The following is a 20,514-nucleotide window of genomic DNA, read 5'->3' on the forward strand; positions in this document are numbered from 1 at the left end:
GCAGCTTTGACTGCCTCGATTTTCGTGCAATTTTTTATTTTTTATTTAAAAAAAATAATTTTTAGGTTTTTCATTTTAATGGAATTTTAATTATTAGTAAAATGTGTTATTTAAATTTGAGCAATTAAATTTAAGTGAAAAACATAAAAATCAAAACTAAAAAAGTCATGTAGACTATCATGTAATCCTAATGCTGCATCTTTACATAATGTGATTCCCTTCTCATCAAGTAAGCTATTATGTAACCCCAATATGGATACTCTAATTGCTTTTTACGTGCATTGAGAGGATGAATCTCAATCCAAAAGCTTTGGGAGGATGAATCTCAATTCAAAGACTTGACAGTTGACACTACTTAACCATGATTTGTCTAATCGCACTAAGTAATTAGATTATTACGTGATCAAGTAATGATATTGAATTATTCAATCATGTTAAAGATGACCCTTTCTCATCCATATCCCCACGAGTGGATGAAACTTTATAATAAGGGTGCGTTTGGTTTTTATCCCTCTAAATTGTGGGATAATATAATGGAGGACATATTTGTTATATCTTATTTGGTTTGAAGGATAATATATTTATCCACTCTTTATAGGGTGGTATAAAATTATACCACCCTCTCTTAGGTATAAAATTATTCATTTCTCGAGGAATAAAGGGCTGCCCGAAAAATTATACAACTTGCCCGAACTTTTTTATACATCAAAATAAATAAAGTATAATGTGATAAATATAGCCTATCTCTCCTGTATACTTTAAAGCAAATACACCCCAACTTTATTTTGTACCTAAATTGAAAAAGTTGTTAGCGTTCTATTATTCATAATGATTAGTTATATTTTTATGTAATCGAAATCCACAATTGATCCAATCAAGCTTTGTATGAAACCACTAGCTTGTTTTTGCGTGAATGTGTATTTATATCGTTTTATTTACTCCACCACACAGTATTTAATTTACTTATTTAATTATTAATTTATCTAAAAAAATTATAAACTTATGTAAAGGGATGTTGGTTTAAATAGTCTCAGCAACATTAATTTGGAAGTGGCTTTGAAAGTCACGCTGGAATATAAGTCGTAATTAGTTGGATATCTTGTTAAAAGAAGCAGCCGTTTGGATGAGTCTAATATATAATCCTTCACCTTATGTTTTGTAGTTACGATGATTATTTGAAGAGAAATTCGATAAGAGAATCCAGTGAAATAATAATAAAATTGAATGTGTAGTTAGTGTTTGATTATATAAGGGCAAGTGGCAACTCCCTTTGGCTTTTGGGTGCAAAGGTAAAGTTAAAAGGCAGTCGGCAGCCGCGATTGAACAATGCATATACGAAATACGAATGGGTTAGTCTTCTATTTTGACGATTGGATCTTTTTAGATTCCAAGGAATCAAACCCTCTCTAAATTTCCCAAATCCTATTCCTCCTCAAAAATCAACAATATTCTCCCCTTTTCCTATACGGATTCATATTCTCTCTCTCTATAGGCATCTGTCCGCGGCCGTCCCCGATTCTTCACGGTCCGATCATGCGAATGATATGAGCATCCACAATTGCCGCGGTCCAATGTGCCTCAAAACCGTCCAACCGTCTCACGCCACGCCTGCCGCCGCCGCCGCTATGTCGCCGGAAAACTCCGTTGCCGCCGACGTTAACGCTGAAGACCATCTATTCGTGCCTCCGCTCAATTTTTCCATGGTGGATTACGGAATATACCGCTCCGGATTCCCTGACGCTGCTAACTTTCCGTTCTTGAAAACCCTAGGCCTTCGATCGATCATGTTGGTTCAATTTTAACTGCCTCTATATTTATTATTTATACTTTTTTCGCGTGATATTGAAGTAAAACTTTCGTGATATTGAAGATACTTATGTCCGGAGCCTTATCCTGAAGAGAATATGCAGTTTCTCAATGCGAATGGAATTCGTCTTTTTCAGTTCGGCCTTGAAGGATCTAAGGTATAGTATTATTCAAATCACGCATAATTTATGTTTGCGTGGCGTCGTTGGGGTGGATAATTTGGTTTGAGGAGAGAAATACAAGAGATGATTTGTGAATTCGTTTCTTTTCCAAAAAAGTTCATATTAAAGCAGAGATTTGATATTTGAATACGATAATTGTCAATCAGCTGTTGCCTTCGATAGTCTTGGAAATCAAATCTATATTCTTAACTGTGTGGTAATATTGTATTCAATGTGTTTCTGGTGAATCTTTAGAGATTTTATCCAATATTCTTTATTGATTTGTTTGATGATTTTAAGAACAATTTCAACATTAAGTTGTTATTCTGAAGCACTGTTATAATGAATGTTATTTGATCTTTGTGCAAGAAGTCTTCTGTATTGCTGTTTGTTGTAAAAATTTGGAAAATTTTCTATATATGATGAAATAAGGTTCCTAAGTATGGTTTAAGTTAGTGTATTTTCTATATCTGATTGAAATTTAGAGTTTGTTGTAAAGCTTTCTTCGTTACTTAGAATGACAAGGATCAAGTGATTGAATACTGAAGGAAGATTGTTTTTAATACAAAATGTTATTGACTTGTATGAGTAAGAGCTAAACATTGCCCCTACGATTCATAAATGACCTAAATAGCACCATATCATTTGCCTTTGAATCATTATTCTTTCTTACATACAACTATTTTATGCAGGAGTTATTTGTAAACATCCCAGAGGATTTAATTGTTTGTGCGTTGAGAGTGCTATTAGGTATTGTCTACTTCTGAATTTTTATGAGATCTTATTTTTCATGCTTTGGCGTCTCTTTAATCAAACATCCTCTGCAGATGAAAGAAACCATCCACTTCTAATCCACTGCAAGCGAGGAAAGGTACTTGTATATCTCCTCTATTTCTCACTCTTGATGATATGATGTCTCGGTTTTTTTAACTTATCCTGCTTTATTGAATGCAGCACCGGACTGGTTGTCTCGTGGGATGCCTTAGGAAGTGGCAAAATTGGTGCCTGGCTTCAATTTTTGACGAGTATCAGAGGTTTGCTGCTGATAAGGCTAGAGTTACAGATCAGAGATTCATGGAGTTATTCGACATTTCCAGAATAAAGAAGTTGGCGTCCTCGCCTCCGTATATGTGACAATACTGAAGGCTGTGATTCTTGCTTCCTGTTGTGGGAGATCATTGCACTTTCTTTAATATACCCCACTCTTCTGGGATAATCCATTTTAGAGGAGAGAAATACTACTTTTCACCTTTTTCTTTTCATTTTTTGAGAGAGATTATTCCTTGATAGATATAGCTCATTACTATCGAAATGAATTCATTGTTGCCCACATTTTTTCAGCTGTGCTGCAATGAGTAAGTGGAACAAAAATTAAATCAAATGGCAGGAAGTGACATTGTACATATCTTTCCTTTCATATTGTGTACCAAAACAGGCTTAAGGAATTAGAATATTCTCAATGAAGAAATTTTAGGTAGTTCGTATAGATAAGTTGAGACGTTTTGGTTGCTTTTTTTGTGCATTTACATGTGATGTGAGGCCGAAGCGAACTCTGACTGAAGAAACAGAAAAGATATATACCCAACTGCTACAAACCTAACTAATTTGTCATCGAATAAGTTGAATGAATATTAAGGACAAAAATACAATGAATCTGTTATATGTTCATCATCAACTAATACCCAGCTCACCACATATGATACCACCAACAATATGTAACACCTATTTTACCGCCCTTGTATTAGAATTATATTCACATCCGTGATCAAAGTTATCCGTGCCCTCTTCACGAATTTCTCGCTATCTGTCTTTAGTCAAAGATCTAATAGGAATAGTTTTCAACAGTTGTTTGCAGCATTACGGTCAAAATTCTTTTTTTTTTGAACGGATTACGGTCAAAATTCTAGCTGCAATAGATTTCGACAAATTCTATCAATCCAACTTTTTAATATTAGTAAATATTTTAATTAATTAATATTGGAAGTAATGAAAAGATAAAAAGTAAGGGTAAATGAAATATTTATAAGTGGTGAAATATAGTTCAAAAATAATTAAAAAGTTCTTTTATAACGTCCATAAAAGTAAAAGTAAAATAATTAAAAAGTTCTATATAATTTCTACTCTCATTAATACTAATCCAAACTAATATTTTTTCTTTTCACTTTATTTTTAATTATCTAATATCTATAATATGTTTTTATTATATTTTAAAAATAAAATAAAAAATTATTTAAAATATCTTATACTATAGCAAAATTAGGCTTTGTTTATATTAACATTCGGCTCTATTTACAAAGCTAAAATAAATAAATAAAAATTAATATAATTTTAGTATTTTTTTTAATGAAAAATTATCAACAGAACATTCAATTTTGGCAGATCACCTAAATGCACCACTAACTCTAAATTTAGGCTAAAACAATTAAAAATGAGATAAAAAAATACATTCAGCAGATCCCCTAAATTGGATGGGGCCCACAAAATTTTTTACACCTACCTAAATTCAATCTTAAATTTACACCCACCCTAAATTTATTTTAAGCTTATAATTAGTAGGGCCCACACATAATTATTGTTTTTATGTAGAAAATAGGAGATCTGGTGTATGGATTTATAAAATTGAGATCCTAAGCTTATAATTAGTAGGGCCCACACATAATTATTGTTTTTATGTAGAAAATAGGAGATCTGGTGTATGCATTTATAAAATTGAGATCCTAAAATTAAATAGGGAAGCTTTAGGGAGGAATATAGGAGCATAATTTTGGGTTTGAGATTTCTGCTGTGAGTGCTCTAAATCGGTTGAACCATTTTATTGAATTGGATTATGCTTTTTTTTTCTTTTGCAATTATGTCCGTAATCTAATTCCATCCATAATCTTCTTTAAAATCAAAATAATTGATTTGTTTTAATTCTTACACCTAATTTCCACCAATTTAGAGATTTTTATTAAAATTTTAAATTTCAAATTTTAAGTTCCTTAATTATTTTTGGAATTTATTTTCTTTCAAAAATCAAAATAATTGATTTACTTCCATTCTTATACCTAATTTCCATCAATTCAAAAATTTATAAGAATGGAAACAAATTAATTACTTTAATTTTTGAAAAAAATCAATTCAAAAAATAATTAAGAAAACTCAAAATTTGAATTTTGAAATTCAAAATTTTAATAAAAATCCTTAGATTGGTGAAAATTAGGTATAAGAATAAAAACAAATCAATTATGATTTTGAAAAGAAATATATCCGAAATTAGGGACATAATTGGAATTCTAAAAAATTTAAAAAATCGGTCCAATTCAATAAATAATTCAACCGATTTTAGTCTTCAAAATCAAATGTTGTCTAGTTAGCTTTATTGATTTAAATATTCAAATTCAATATACAATGAATTGAATGTACAACTAATATGAAGCTCGTCAAAATAACTGATGAGTTCTTTCAGATTCAAGTTTTTCCGTTCTCGGTCCATTTCAAGTTACGAAGCGGCAAAAGCTATTTTTCCAAAAACAGGCGAAATCAACAAATTGAGAAGAAACAAATCAACAGATGAAAAAGATGTGGACGAGCAACAATCGATTCGTCAACGGAGACAAATGACGAATGAAACGATATCTCGCCGACGTTGTTATACCTCTTCCTCAACGACGAGACGATATTAAAATACCGTCCCGTTCATGAATTACGAGTAGAGGCGATTGGAGCAGAAAATAAAAACAAAAAATTCAATATAGATAGAAATACAGCTCTTAACGCAGAACTGACAGATCCTGAGAGTAGAGAGGTATTCGGCGGAGACTAATTTGATCATAGGGAAGCTAGGGTTTATATAGAGGCTTCTGCAGATTCAGCGTATAAAAGAACCCTAAGTCCCTAATATAGCTATTTACGATAATGCCCCTTGCGTTGCCCCACCAACCAACTTAGTACTGAACGGCGCAAACTAATTTAGGGTTCAACGACACGAAATTCTAATTTTACTCCAATTTATCTTTTCCAAATCTAAATCACTAATTTTTAAATAATTTTTACTAGGGCTGGGAAGTTCGAGATCGGGTATCGGGTACCCGATTAACCGACCCGAAAAAATCGGGTATCGGGTACCCTATATCCGAAAAATTCGGGTTCGGGTATTTAAGGTGTTAGAAAATCGGGTATCGGGTATACCCGAAATACCCGAATTAATTTATTTAATTTATTTAATTAAATTTAATATGAAACAGCTGTCCTGTTCCCTTCCCTAGTTCCCTTCGGCCCTTCTCATTTCCCAAGTTCCCATTTTGAATTGAAATTCAATCTCAAATCCCAATCCCAGCCCTAACTCCCGCCCCCCCTCACTCCAGAAATCGTTCCCGTCTCCGGCGACCCAGCGGCGCCCCTCGCCCGCCCGCAGTCGCCATTTTCCTCGGCCGTCGCCGTCGTTCACAAATCGTCAGTCCCACTGCGACCCTCGCACAGTCGAGCCCTCGTTCCGCCGCCGAGCTTGTCGCCCTACAGCAGCTGTGCCGCCTCCGAGCTCCGACGACCGTCGACAGCTGAGCTTCTTCTTCTTCTTCTTCTTTTCATACAGATTTCGATTTCCATGTAAATGTGGTTAGAGATGATTTGTTACTTTGTTAGAATTAAGCTATATATTGTAACCTGTTGTTAAAATTTCGATTTCCTCATATTCTTGGTAAAATTTGCTACATCGATTTTGTTAGAATTACCTTTAGGCTGAATTGGCTGCTTCAAATTGAATTTGCTTCAAATCGGGTAATTCGGGTACCCTAATACCCGATTTTCACAGTTTGACTTGAAAGATGCAATTTTGATCGGGTAATTTAGAGTACCCAAATACCTGACTCGGGTACCCGAGTCGGGTATTAGGGTGCCCGATTTTTTTTCGGGTTCGGGGTCGGGTTTAGGGTTTTGGTCTTATTCGGGATCGGGTACTCGATTTTTTCGGGTAGGGTACCCGATCCCGACCCGATTCCCAGCCCTATTTTTTACTAAGGTGTGTTGTCTTTTTTTTTGTGAGAATAGGTGTGTTGTCTTTAGTTGATAAATTTATTTTGAAATTTTTTTTGTTAAAGTATTTTGTTTTTAGTTGATAAATTTATTTTGAAAAAATAAAAAATAATAAAAAATTATCTCTTAATTTTTTTTTCTCATTTTCAATAAATCGAAATCTATTATCTTTCATTCCTTCTTTCCACTCAAATGAGGATAATATTATCCTTCTATTTATTGTGTGATAATATTATCGTTTTGAAGTGAAAAGAAAAAAAAAGATTTAAAGTGATAAATTTTTGTTATCTTTCGTTTTTTCGTGATAAGTTTATCAACCAAAGAAAACGCATCTTAAAGGAGCATTTACTTTACATAATTGGTAAAATGCTTGATCCTTAAAAGTAGGATTTCTCTAATCTCACTCTTTCAATTTGATGAGGAGCAAAATACTCATCAGCTCTGAACATCATTTTATTTATACTTATTCATTATGGTTATTATCCAATTAAGGCTTATAATGCAGGAATATTAGCTTGGACCGAAGATCCCCAATATTTTGATAAAGAATTTACATGCGCTGCTTAAAGTGACTTATCTGTGTAGCTAAAGAGGATTATTCAACATGGATAAAGGGAGAATCCTGCTTTAATCATTCGAACCAGCTGAAAAAGCCTACCTGCGTAGCCAACAAGAAGCCTACTTGCGCAGCCAACAAGAAGCCTACCTGCGCAGCAATAAGATGAACATCCCAACCTCGGTTCTCAGCGTTGACGACTCAAGCCAAAGACCGAAGCTAATGTAAAGAAGGGCGTAGGCCCAATTATTAGAGTTTATGGGCCTAAAGGCCTTAGGGTTGCTTTATGCCTATAAATAGAAGTTATTGTCATTAGTCAAGGGGCGATTCATTCACCAACTTGTAATATGTAAACTTTTGAGATATAGTGAAAAACTCCGAAGACCCACCGTGGATGTAGATCTTATGATCGAACCACGTAAAATCCGAGTGTTCTTATAATTTTTAATTAGGGTGTAGTTTTTGTTTCATCACAATTGGATAGGAATTAAGCAAAACGCACGATAAAAATAATCAAGGGCATAGGGATATACCAAAGTTTCAATCCATCAAAGTAAACAATAGATTATCCTTACTATTTTTATATTTCAAGGTTAATCCTATAAAGTAAACGTCCCCTAATAGAATAAGGTTAATCATCTTTGAGATTATTAATTTTGATATACTACTCCCTCATTCCCTAAAAGTGTGCACTTTTTACCATTTGCTACGTCCCACAAACGTGTGAATTTTCCTTTTTTGGACCCCTTCTTTCACTACTAAAAGTGAGTCCTTTTTTCCACTAATAACGCACTCACCTAACATTTATTAAAACTCGTGCCATCAACAATCTTGTATACTCTTATACGGTACGGGGGGAATATTTTGAACGTATAGTATTTTTCCAGAATTATTCGTTTAAAATATCCATCAAATTTATATTATGAATTTTACTTATTATTCAATAAAACACGTCCAAACACGTCATACGAGCAATTCAATCCAAATTTCGCATTTTGCAAACTTTGTGGGCCCAAAACCTTAAAGCCCAATTTCGACGAGCCAGTCTGTGCCCGAGCACGCGAGGTCCGTTTGGAGTGCCTAGTTTGAAGATTTGTACTTTGCAAATTATTGTAATGATTTAGGCAACGAATTGCATTATAAAAGTGTGAAAGTTAAGCGAAGTAACGGGTGCTACTAGAAAATAGCATACGAGATTGCAACCGTGGAAAATATTACTCTCGACGGTCACGACCGCATAATCAATGTGATCAATCTAAGAGAACTGACTGGTCAAGCTGACTCACTGCTATAAAACAAGGAATCCAATGTTTAGAGATTCTCCTATTTATCAGGGTCGTGGATGTAGGAGAGTTGCTCTGAACCACGTTAAACTGCTTGCGTTGTACTTTCTATCTCTTCTTTAATTACTAACTAATCACTCTGTTAGGCAAAAGATTTATGGACATCATTCAACAAATATCAATTTGTTGATCTGCATCTATCAAGCTGACTCATTATCAGCTTATCTGCCTTAAAACACTCAAATTGAAAAAGAGCAAAAATGCAAACTGGTGTATCCCCCCTCATACACCAGTACATACTCGCATCGCTACCATCACATGGGAATATGCTTCCATCAAAAATGCCAATTCTCATTGCAAAACTTGTACAGGGGAATGGACGCAGAAATCACCATTTCATTCTCATTTAATTCCTGCATTGCACGAGGTAATATATTAATTGATCATTAAATATACATTAAAAATTTATATAATTTTATCTTTCATTGCACCATAATAAAAATTTATCTTCAATTTTATATTAATAATGAAAAGAATGATTTTTCAAAAAATTTATGTATTAGTTACTATATATGATAAAATTTATAACTATTATTTAATTTTAATTATTTATTAATGTGAAGTTCATAAATTATATGCAATGCACACATTCTCTAGTCGTAGATAATAAATGTGAGTACCATTTTTTTAAGGGGTTATGGCCAAAAATAACACGAACTTTGAAAAAAGTTGTAATTTTCACATGAACTTTAAATTAAGCCCCAAAATACATGAATTTATATTTTTGTTGCAATCTTCATCTAAGTTTGACTTTCAACGAAATTAGAGCTTAATTGACAGTCGAAATTAAGTCACATATATTAATTTTTGTCTTCTTAGACCTCTGAGCTTCTAAATACTCATCAACATCAGAAGTTTAAGTCACGTATATTAATTTTTGTCTTCTTAGACCTCTGAGCTTCTAAATACTCATCATCATCAGAAGTTAGACCAACATTAGGTGAATTTTCGACTGTCAATTAAGCTTTAATTTCGTTGAAAGTCAAACTTAGGTGAAGATTGCAACAAAAATATAAATTCATGTATTTTGAGGCTTAATTGAAAATTCAGGTGAAAATTGCAATTTTTTTCAAAGTTCGTGTATTTTTTGGCCATAACCCCTTTTTTTAAATGTATATTTCAAATTTAGATTGAGATGGTTAAAATTGAAATAATTCATGGCCCATGAGGCCCAAGCAACCAATTAGACAACTAAGAGATGGACGGGCCATGTAAGTTGGCGATAGTAACAGAGATTGTCTGAGCACAAAAATGGATCGCAGAATATTATAGAACTTTCCCAATTCCTAGCCACCGTATTTTCAAACTTTTTATATGTTCAAACCATCTATGAGGACTCAAGCATTTAACTTACATTGTGGGCAATGTTTATATATGTCTCTTAAATTTCCCTCGAGCCCAATCATATTTATTTCTTTTTACAAAGTTCGTATGCTCATAAAAAATAATTAGGTTAGAACATATATGTAAGATAAGAGCTTCAATTTTTTTTTTGTTAACTTATTTATTTTGCTTGTTATCATATATATATATATATATATATATATATATATATATATATATATAATTTGTAAAGTTTATGCATTTTATAATTTGTCGCAAACGTTTTATGAAATATTATATATATATATATATATATATATAATTTGTAAAGTTTATGCATTTTATAATTTGTCGCAAACGTTTTATGAAATATTATTTTTATTTTGATATACCATTAATAGTTAGTTGTTGTTAGGGATGACAAACGCCTCCATGCCCATTTAAATCAGCTCGGGTTTGGGGAGGGGATTACCCAACAGAAGAAGAGTACCTGACGCAATGACGTAGCTAGGGGGTCCAGTGGGGGCATTGGCCCCACTGAAATTTTTCAAAAAAATAGTATATATATATACATAAAATGTATTTCTTTATTTAGTATTTAAATGAAAATTGATTTTATTTCTTACAACAAAATTCTCATAGGATTATATCATGTAACTTTGTTGTTAGTATTTTATTTATTAGGTGAGTTTGATTTTAAAAAGGAACAAGAAAAAATTCCATAATATGACACTTATTTAAAAATAGAGGGAGTATATTAAAATTATTATAAATTGCCCCCCCCCCCCACTGAGGTGAAATCTTGGCTACGTCACTGACCTAACGTATCCATCAAGGCATCAATTTATTTATTTATTTTACAAGATTCTTTTTTATAAATAAGCATTTTATCGATTCCATCAAACATATAAAAACTCAAAATAAATAATAGTATCATTTAAGATTGGTAAGGATGAAGTGCCGATTTCACACCTCCAGTACGCGGACGACACTATCTTTATTTTGGAGGCTGATGAGCGTAATGTGGAATCATTGAAATGTCTGTTGCTTCTCTTTCAATTTGTCTCGGGTCTTGCTGTGAACTTCGAGAAGAGCAGCCTGATGACGGTGGGTGTGGAGGTGACAGTTGAGAGGAGCTGGGCTTCGTTCCTCCAATGCAAGATTGGTTCCTTCCCTTGTCATTATTTGGGAACCAAAGTCGGAGGTCGAAGCAATGGTATTAGCGAGTGGAAGTCCTTGGTGGATAAAGTCTCAAACAAAATTGCAAGCTGGAAGAAAAGTCCTCTCTCTTTAGCAGGACGGATCACTCTCGTTAAAGCGGTGCTTCAATCGATTCCGGTTTACCAACTGGCCTACGCTTTCATTCCCAAGACAGTGATCAAGAATCTCAATTCTTTGTTCTCCAGATTTCTGTGGGGAGGAGGCTCTCAATCGGGGAGCATCACCTGGTTTAAATGGAGCTCTTTGTGTTCTAACAAGAAAACTGGAGGCCTAGGGTTTCGGGATGTGGAATGGTTTAATCATGTTCTGTTAATTAAATGGCTTTGGAGATTTTTGGGGGAAGGGGGAGCTTTGTGGGCGAGAGTGATCAAATCTCTTTATGGGGAGCTTGTGTGGGGCGAAGAGGGGGAATGCTCGGTGGTGGGAAGAGGTGGGCAGATGGGGTGGTGGGCGAAAATTGTGGAGAAAGGAGGAGGGAGGGGCGATAGATGGTTCATTGATAACCTTCAACACCGGCTCGGGAATGGGATAGGTACAGTGTTCTGGGAGGATGTGTGGGCTGTTAACAAACCAATCAAGTTCGTGTTCCCGAGATTGTATAACTTGTGTTCGAACAAGAAAGGTCTGGTCGGAGAGAGTGGGTTTTGGGAGGGAGAAGTGTGGGTGTGGTCGGTGGAATGGAGGAGGGAGTTGAGGGAGAGGGAGAGAGAGCAGGTGGAGGAACTTTTGCGGCTTGTTTCTGCTTTTGTCCCTTGTACAGGCTCAACTGATGGATGGAGTTGGAGGGCAACAACAGACGGTAACTTCTCAACAAAGTCGGCTTATGATTTGGTGGCGGTAACCAGAGAGGTGCAACAAACTCAACCGGCTGAGATGGCTAAGGTGTGGAAGGCTCCAACGCCGCATAAAGCCAAGGTGACAGCGTGGAGATGTCTTCGAAATCGATTGGCAACCTGTGACAATTTGAGAAGACGAAAAATTCAGATCAGTGAGGAGGAGAGATGGTGCAACGCCTGCGTAGCTGGAGAGGAGACGACGGAACATCTGATTCTTCACTGCCCGAAAGCAGCGGCGGTGTGGGACCAAATTTTCCAATGGTTACACATCAAAACGGCAAGTCCTAGAGGTACTCTTCAACACTTCACTTCATTCATCTCTGCTGCCAAAAGGAAGAAAGGAAGGAGATTGCTCAATGCGTTGTGGGTGGGAACGGTTTGGACGTTATGGGAAAAAAGAAACGAGAGCCGTTTTCAGGGTAAGATCTGGGATATTGAGAGACTTGTTTTACAGATTAAGGGTAGACTTTGGAGCTGTAATGAGGTTTACAAAGTTTTGGAGTTGGAAATTCCTTTCACCTTGTGGTGTTCAAAGGGTTTCAACCTTTCTTTCTTGTTTTGATTGGCATCCCTGGTGCCTTGCTTTGCCTTTCAATAAAATTTTATTTTACTGATAAAAAAAAAGATCCCAAACAAATCATATATTTTATATTTAAAACACAAATATATCTTCATAATTAAAACTCATATTAAAATATAGTATGAGACTATGGGGGTAAAATTTTGTGGACGGGTATCTATACCCCCGAACCCGATACAGGTATAATTTTGGTACATGTATTCAAATCCGCCCCCAAAATTTTATCCTCATATTTGACCTATTAGGAGCGGGTACCCACAAGTTGTTTTGCCATACCTAATTGTTGTTCTTGAATTTGTGTTATTTCACAAGTTTCTTGATACAAATATTTAGATTCTCTTTAACTTTATAAGATTGATCGCAAATAAATAAAATAATAAAAATGAATGTAACGCTTAATTATATGTTGTCCATTAAAACTTAACGACGCAATTGAACTCTTAGGACTCTAATATTTGATTATACGACAAAATTGCCAAGACTCTTAGACCTATATGCAATTTTCCAATATATGTATAATACACAGACATGCTATAATGCCATGTGTAAACTTATAAGGTTGGGTAGGGGATCGAATTTGGAAGTTGATAAGGACCAGGCAGTGATACTTATTCAACTGTTGTTGCCACATTTTAATTGAAAATGTAAATCTTAATAGTACCTTTTAATTTATTACATACTCCTTTTTATCACATTTTAGTAACTCATTAAATAGACGAACATGTAATGACGTAGGTAACGCACTTAGACGACAATTAAAGCGGCAGCCTATCTGAGAGATATTAATAGATCATGTAAATGGTCCAATTCAAACTATTGTCTGGTTCGCGTCACATTGAATAACAATTAAATTTTGATATTCAATAACTGTACTTTCATAATCTTGTTTATCTTATTCTTTAGATTAACTAATGAAGTGATGATTATTATCGGGTTAATTTACCCCCTAGAAAATGCCTTTACACTCTCACGGACGTCAAGTATTATTTATATTATGATTTTATCATGCATATAATTTTGTTGTTCCCAAATAATGAGGCAAAGTGGAAACAAAACCCACCTTAAATGCAGCGCGACCGAGATTGGCCTGCTTCTTTTCACTCTTCTATTTTAAAACTATTGTTGCGGCGGTATCTACTTCCAACATTAGCATCCCTCATCCCTGCTTAACATTGTGATGATGCCTTTCAAAGTCATGCTTCTTATTATTATTTTTTTCTTTCTTCTTTGTGGCTTCTCTTGATTTTGGCAACTCGCACATCATCTTCAAATACTATGTTTCATTTTAAATTATTTTCAAACATTTTAGTAGATCCTGTGTTAGATCTGTAAATCAACTAGCAGAATAAGTGGGAGGAACATAATATAGCTGTGGGTATCTTAAGATACCAATAGGCAATAGCAATGGTTCCTTCCTTTTATATACGTGGTGAGGGATGTTGGATTTTCAAATCTATTCCACTTCCAATTAATAATTGGAGCTTTTCTCGATAGATATGATTCTATTCTCTGTGGAAAACTAAAGAACACCAACTGAGATTTAACAATTAGATTTAATACTCTTCTCCTATGTACCTATTTATATGAAATTCAAATAATCTGTAAACAGTAAAACAGAGTAGCGCTTAGCACAAGAACTGTAGTAACAATAATTAATTATTTGATGAAGAAATTCCTCACAAGTATAATGGAAACTTCCTCTTCAAAGTTGAATCATCCCCACACACTAATCTAGCAAGCACACATACTCTTATATATATATCTAAATACACGCACAAACAGTTACATAACACCATAAAATTAAGTGAACTCAAGCAGTTGCGATCTGTCCCAGTGTAGCAGTGTTCTTGAAGGCCTCGAACCTGGGCTCCTTGGCCTGGAACTTCACCCCGGCATAGAGCTTCATGTAGTCCTCGAACACGAATTTGGGGTAGAGCTGTTGGCAGCCGTCCTTCTCCACGAGCGCCGGCGCCGGATAGATCACGGCGTCGCTGCCGGGGTTGTAGAAGGAGGCGAGCGACATCCGCGTGCCGTCGGTCTGCGCGATCACTCTGTGCATCACGCTCTTGTATCTGCCATTGGTGATCACCTCGAGCTGGTCGCCGATGTTGATGACGATGGAGTGGCGCATGGGCGGCACGTCCACCCACTCGCCGTCTTTGAGGAGCTGCAGGCCGCTCACCTTGTCGTCCTGGAAGAGGAGGATGATGCCGCCGGCGTCCGTGTGGGCCCGGAGCCCCTTGATCAGATCGGGCTTCGGGCACGGAGGGTAGTTGCTCACCTTCGTGCCGAAGGTCGGCCCTTTCGACCCGCAGAAGGCCTTCTTCAGATATCCCTTCTCCAGTCCCAGATTCTCGCACAGCAAGTCAAGCAGCTCCTCCGCCAGCACCTCCAGCTTCGCCGCGAACTCCCTCATCACCTCTCTGTCCGTCCATATATACATTATTAATCTCAAAATCAAAATCGCATATAAGATAATATTCAATACTCCGATTTAAAAAAAAATTAAAAATGAAAAATGACCTGTATTCCTGATCGAGATCGGGGATTTCAGAGATGTTGGAGATGGGGAGATGGCGCAGGAAGAAGGTGCTCTCCCAGTCGAGGTCGTCGATTTCGGACTGAACGGCCTCGAGGCCCTTGCTGGCCACCATTTCGTTGAAGCGCTGCTCCATACATTTCCGGTAGTGCTCCTTGGTCAATTTCTCCACTTTGTCCATGAACTCAGGAGCGATTCCATGATTCACCAGCTGCAAAATTCAATCAATAATTAAATCAATCACATGTAAATATATATAAATACAGATCTCGACCTCGAAGATATTAATTAATTAAGTCTGCTGTCTGCATGAGGACTGAAATAATCTAGCTAGCTACCTCGAAGAAACCCCAGTTTTCGCATGCGTCTTTGATCTGCTCCAACACTGCAGCCCTCTCTTCTCCATTGATCTTCTCCAAGCTGATCACTGGGAAACTTGCCATTTCTCTCTCTCTCTCTCTTGTTGTATATGCGTATTGCAAAGTAAAGTAAGTTGTTTTTGTGATGAATTGATGTGGTGTGTGTACAGGGCTGCGGTATTTATAGGCGTGGAATTAAGGGGATGGATAATGACGTCTCTTAATTATGTTGCTAATCCCTTCACAAAAATTAAATTATGTTAATTAATCCCATTTATTATCATAACCATTTTTCCATTCCACGGCCTTCCTTCCTAGAACTTGCGTTGAGTCAATCTGGTCCATGTCGTGTTCGAATTTCATTTTTACTTTGATAATTCAGTTTGCCAAAAGATATTATTACATCATTTAGATATATATATATATATATATATATATATATTAATATTGTTCGGAAGAAATATCTCAGATGGACCAATAATTATTTGAGGGTAGACTAGTAGTCTAGTAGTCATTCTGCATAAAATACAATCTGTAAATGTCACTTTTGACCACCTTACGTTTTTTTTTGATCAACACAATGTGATCATCTACTTATATCTAAACAAGAAATTAAGTGGAGTGTTTTTCTATTCTATTCAGAAATCAGGACCCTTCTTTTTGTTTTACTATAAGAAATGTTGGATTTTATTTTACAATAATAATAATAAAACACAAATATATGACTTTTGTGGATGTGAGCTAGACTAAATTCATTATTCATGCACATTTATGTGACACATAGATTATACAGATACCAATATACATCGTTGTAATTATATAATTGTCCATTTTTAGTAATCTTTGACGGTATACACAATTAAAGATTTGTTTGCAGTCAAAGATTTTCATTATTCAATCATCCTATATGACACAATAAATCATAGAGTAACCAATATATTCGCATTAATATAGTTTCCACTTTTGAATATTCTTTACCGGTTCATACCAAGCTGGGTTAATTTTCAAATATAGTGAGATATTTTTATTTTTTTTGCAGTCAAATCTGAAAAGGCTTGAATGTTGTTACACTTTTGGGAATTAATGAATTGTTGAGAGCATGTTATAATATTATCGAGGGAGGGAAATGATATGGGTAAATAAAAGAAAAAAATATATATACATATATGTGGAAAAAATGAGTAAGTGGGAGTGGGAACAGGGGTCGTGGAGCACGTATGTGGATCACATCTTATGGACCCCTACCACCTTTGGATGGACTCTGTATATAAAAGACTGTGCGGATGTCGTTTTAAGTGGGACCTACTACTGATGGCTTTGCTACTTTCATTTGCCTAATTTTTTTCATTTCCAATTTGCACGAACCAGAACAATAACATGACAATCCTAGTGCTTTCACTATTGCTGTCGACATGCTTAACTTCAATTTTCCATGTTTTAGTATTCAAATTCAATATATTTTTGCTTCTGCGTGCTATTTTTTTTTTTTGGAACTTCAGACTTCGCCATCGTGCATAATATTCTCAAGTTTTGACTAGTTTATTTTTACAGATAATTGTTTGAAACTATGTAAGTACAAATACACTCGCAATATTCTCTAATAATAATAATCTTTCTCCCAAATTAGCCACCAGCATGATCTACAGAGGTGTTTGGCTAGCACTCATTTAAAAGTATCTGGTAAAATTAACTCGCAAACAACTTAATTATAAGCTATAAAAATAAGCTCTAATAATTTATAAGCTCATCAAAATATAAATTTCATAATTTCAATTTATCTTTTTCTAATTTTATTAGTAACAGTTATTTTACACACAAATTCTTATTATGGTTTACTATTTTCATCATATACTTTTTAAATTTCATTTATCTTAAATGTTATTCCTCATTAAAATTCTCTATCTAACTCACAATTATCTTTCTAACTTATAAATTCAATTATCGAAATATTTTGATAACTAAGTTTTTAAAATATTAGTAGTATATTTTAAAAGTTCGTAAAACATCATAAACTGTTGGAAACTTTTAAACGCTTTAAAATAAATTCAGTCTAACAACCCTGTAAGGAAATTGAAGTCTTCATCGTGACTAGCGGGATCATAAATTTCTATTTTGCTCCACACGTATAATTTTCAAGGAAAGAAAAGAAAAAAGTTTCCGTCATTGGTCCCATTTTTGAAGATGTAAATTGCAACTTGGTCATTAAAACTGTGATGTTTCGCTCCTTTTCTTAACTTGGTTGAGGAATAGCGGTGGAATTTAAAATCTTAATCTCACTGCTTTTTCTCTCTCTTAATTAATAATAAAATATATATTCATGAATATTATAGTATATTTTTATAGTAATTAAATGAGCTCAAGTTAAACTATCTATCATTAATTACTTTTTAATAATCAATAATAATTTTTCATTTTTCCCGTTATAATTCGAATCCTCAATGTGATAGTTGGAAACTTGGAGGGGAAGCGTTTTAAGTGTAGATGAACTCTTTCAAATAGTGATTACAAGTTTATTTGTAGGTTGAGAAAGATGCTACAAGAAATTATTTGAAATTATATAGTGATATTTTTAAAGGAAATACTGCTTCCACAAATAATAATGGAGTAATAAAAATAATAATATCTAAATCTAGTCATTTTGTCCTCTCAAAAGAAAAAAAAAGGTCCATTTTGAAAGGTAGATGGAGAATGGAAGGAACAAAGCATGATGAATTTGTGATGGCGGGGCGACACAATAAATTGAATTTTCGTCGGAATTCTTTAATTAATTTATTATAGGATTCATTTCTTTTACCTTTCAACTTGCTTTATAGCTCAATAATTCCAATGCTAAACGTGCAGGCTAGGCTTACATGGCATACGTCATTAGCATTAATAATAGCTAATCTAGGACCTCCATAATTATGAGCTAATTAGTTTCCTTACAAAATGGGTAATGTCGGTTGTGCATCGCTGCTATATTAATACTCCATCCGTCCCACCCAAGATGCAACATTTTCCTTTTTGGGCCGTCTCAACCAAGATGCTACATTCTTTATTTGGCAAAAACTAACACTAATTAAATATTTTTTTATTACATTCTCTCTCCTACTTTATCACTTTTTTATTTTCTCTTTCTTACTTTATCACTAATTAAATATTTCTTATTACATTCTCTCTCCTACTTTATCACTTTATTACCTCTTCTCTCCTACTTTATCACTCCTTAATATATAACTCCTTAAATCTTGTGCCCAAAAGCAATGTTGCGTCTTAAGTGGGACGGAGGGAGTATAATAAAAGATAAACACCCATATGCATTGTTTAGATTTCGTTTTAAACGCAAAATGAAGAGTTTGAACACTCACTAATATATCTTTTATTCTATATGTAGTAGTTAGTTAGTGCATTTTTTTTTACCTCAATATATGCGTGTGTGGTGCGAATTTATAGTAGTTTTAGAATTGTTATATAGTAGGAAGTAATTCGTCGAGTTTTGATGAAGAATCACTTAAAACATAAGTATGAATTTAAAAGATAAATCAAATATTTTATGTCGATGTAATAGTACTACGTAATTTACAAAAGAAAATGTCAGTAAATAAATAAAATTATAGATTAAAAAAAATAAAATCAAACCGAACAACCAAACAAACTGGTAAAAGAAAACAGAACGGCCGTTACCTGAATTTGTGTTTATTTATCAATCTCTCTAATGTTATGAATTGTAATGAGCTCCGTAACTGATTCAATATATTAACCTTTCTTGCTCTGAGTTTTCATATATTTTTCCTTGATACTAGGTAAAATATTTATGTTTTTATGGACGTGGTTTTTTTATCCAAAATTACTAGAAAAGTTTATTAATTACAACAAAATAATTTGTTCAAATTTAATGGCAAATGCATCCTCTCGGTTTTGTTGTTTATAGTTTTTTTTTTTTTTTTCTTGAGGAGGAAAAATTTGCACTTATATTAAATCACAATGAACAATATCCGAAAGCTAGGATGGAAAATCCGACTTTCAGATCATTATACCATCATATCATTATAGTTTGACCATGTATTTATATTTGTATTTGTTAGAACATGTGGAATCTTATTAGTTGTTATGCAATCGAGCAAGTAGAATTATATCTATTTAAACCAGGTTAGGCCTTTCCAAATATAATTCAAATTAAAAATACGAAAACTATAACCTTCTTTTCTTTGCTTTGCGCAACCATAATGTTATGTCAAAACAGTGCTGTTCATACGCACATCATGATATACTAATATTTTCAAGATTGGAACACGTGTTAAATGCGAGAATTTGTTTTTCTGGTCTAAAGAGATTGAGAGTCAATTCACTCTCGATCATGGATAAAGGAGTCTTAAATTGGAAAAAATAATGTGATAATTTCGTCAGTTGCACAAAATATTACGAATGATGGCTGCAATACGAGATTTCATTATTCTAGGCCATTAGTATAACATTATAAAGGCCTGATAGCCACAAAAATTGTCAAATTAATGACAATTTTGACAAATAGTACTCTTTTTTATGTGGCCTAATCTTTTGAAATTATAAAACTAACCATATTTTGTCGATTAGTAAAATGACAGTCAAATTATTATGTTGGTCAAAATTAGGTTTTTCTTGGCCGCAAATATAATTTTCTAATTTCTTGAAGTTTACCAACTGGTATCATAGTTTTGTTCTTTAATTTTTAAAATGGAGAAAGTGAAACATATGGTATTTTTTAATTAATCTGACTCATTATCGTTTGGAAAAACCGATGCTAAATTTATAAGCACAT

At 34.2% G+C, this 20,514-nt stretch overlaps 2 protein-coding genes and 1 non-coding gene across 3 annotated transcripts; 1 reads left to right on the forward strand and 2 right to left on the reverse strand.

Annotated features, from left to right (window-relative positions):
• Positions 1-1,116: 1,116 nt before the first annotated feature.
• On the forward strand, positions 1,117-3,370 carry LOC130985827 (tyrosine-protein phosphatase DSP1-like). Its single transcript, XM_057908975.1, has 6 exons — positions 1,117-1,349; positions 1,493-1,786; positions 1,871-1,964; positions 2,660-2,717; positions 2,795-2,838; positions 2,922-3,370. Exons 1-6 carry the CDS (start codon positions 1,327-1,329, stop codon positions 3,099-3,101), a joined length of 693 nt encoding a protein of 230 aa, XP_057764958.1. The 5' UTR covers positions 1,117-1,326; the 3' UTR covers positions 3,102-3,370.
• A 2,158-nt stretch (positions 3,371-5,528) lies between these two features.
• LOC130987268 (small nucleolar RNA snoR111) lies at positions 5,529-5,652 on the reverse strand. Its single transcript, XR_009089658.1, has one exon. It is a non-coding gene; the product is annotated as a small nucleolar RNA snoR111 (small nucleolar RNA).
• An 8,825-nt stretch (positions 5,653-14,477) lies between these two features.
• LOC130985828 (1-aminocyclopropane-1-carboxylate oxidase 3-like) lies at positions 14,478-16,075 on the reverse strand. Its single transcript, XM_057908976.1, has 3 exons — positions 15,717-16,075; positions 15,363-15,589; positions 14,478-15,262 (listed from the first exon to the last, which is right to left on the reverse strand). Exons 1-3 carry the CDS (start codon positions 15,819-15,821, stop codon positions 14,650-14,652), a joined length of 945 nt encoding a protein of 314 aa, XP_057764959.1. The 5' UTR covers positions 15,822-16,075; the 3' UTR covers positions 14,478-14,649.
• Positions 16,076-20,514: the final 4,439 nt, after the last annotated feature.

The sequence above is a fragment of the Salvia miltiorrhiza genome, chromosome 5, assembly GCF_028751815.1.
Source record: "Salvia miltiorrhiza cultivar Shanhuang (shh) chromosome 5, IMPLAD_Smil_shh, whole genome shotgun sequence".
Taxonomy (NCBI): Eukaryota; Viridiplantae; Streptophyta; class Magnoliopsida; order Lamiales; family Lamiaceae; genus Salvia; species Salvia miltiorrhiza.

Excerpts from the sequence above, each read along its gene's own strand:
- LOC130985827 (XM_057908975.1), top strand. The coding sequence starts at position 1,327 with ATGCATATACGAAATACGAATGG. Across the intron at positions 1,350-1,492 it reads CATATACGAAATACGAATGG|GCATCTGTCCGCGGCCGTCC; the intron begins GTTAGTCTTCTA and ends CTCTCTCTATAG. Across the intron at positions 1,965-2,659 it reads TCGGCCTTGAAGGATCTAAG|GAGTTATTTGTAAACATCCC; the intron begins GTATAGTATTAT and ends TATTTTATGCAG.
- LOC130985828 (XM_057908976.1), bottom strand. The coding sequence starts at position 15,821 with ATGGCAAGTTTCCCAGTGATCAGCTTGGAGAAGATCAATGGAGAAGAG. Across the intron at positions 15,590-15,716 it reads AAAACTGGGGTTTCTTCGAG|CTGGTGAATCATGGAATCGC; the intron begins GTAGCTAGCTAG and ends TGAATTTTGCAG. Across the intron at positions 15,263-15,362 it reads GATCTCGATCAGGAATACAG|AGAGGTGATGAGGGAGTTCG; the intron begins GTCATTTTTCAT and ends ATGGACGGACAG.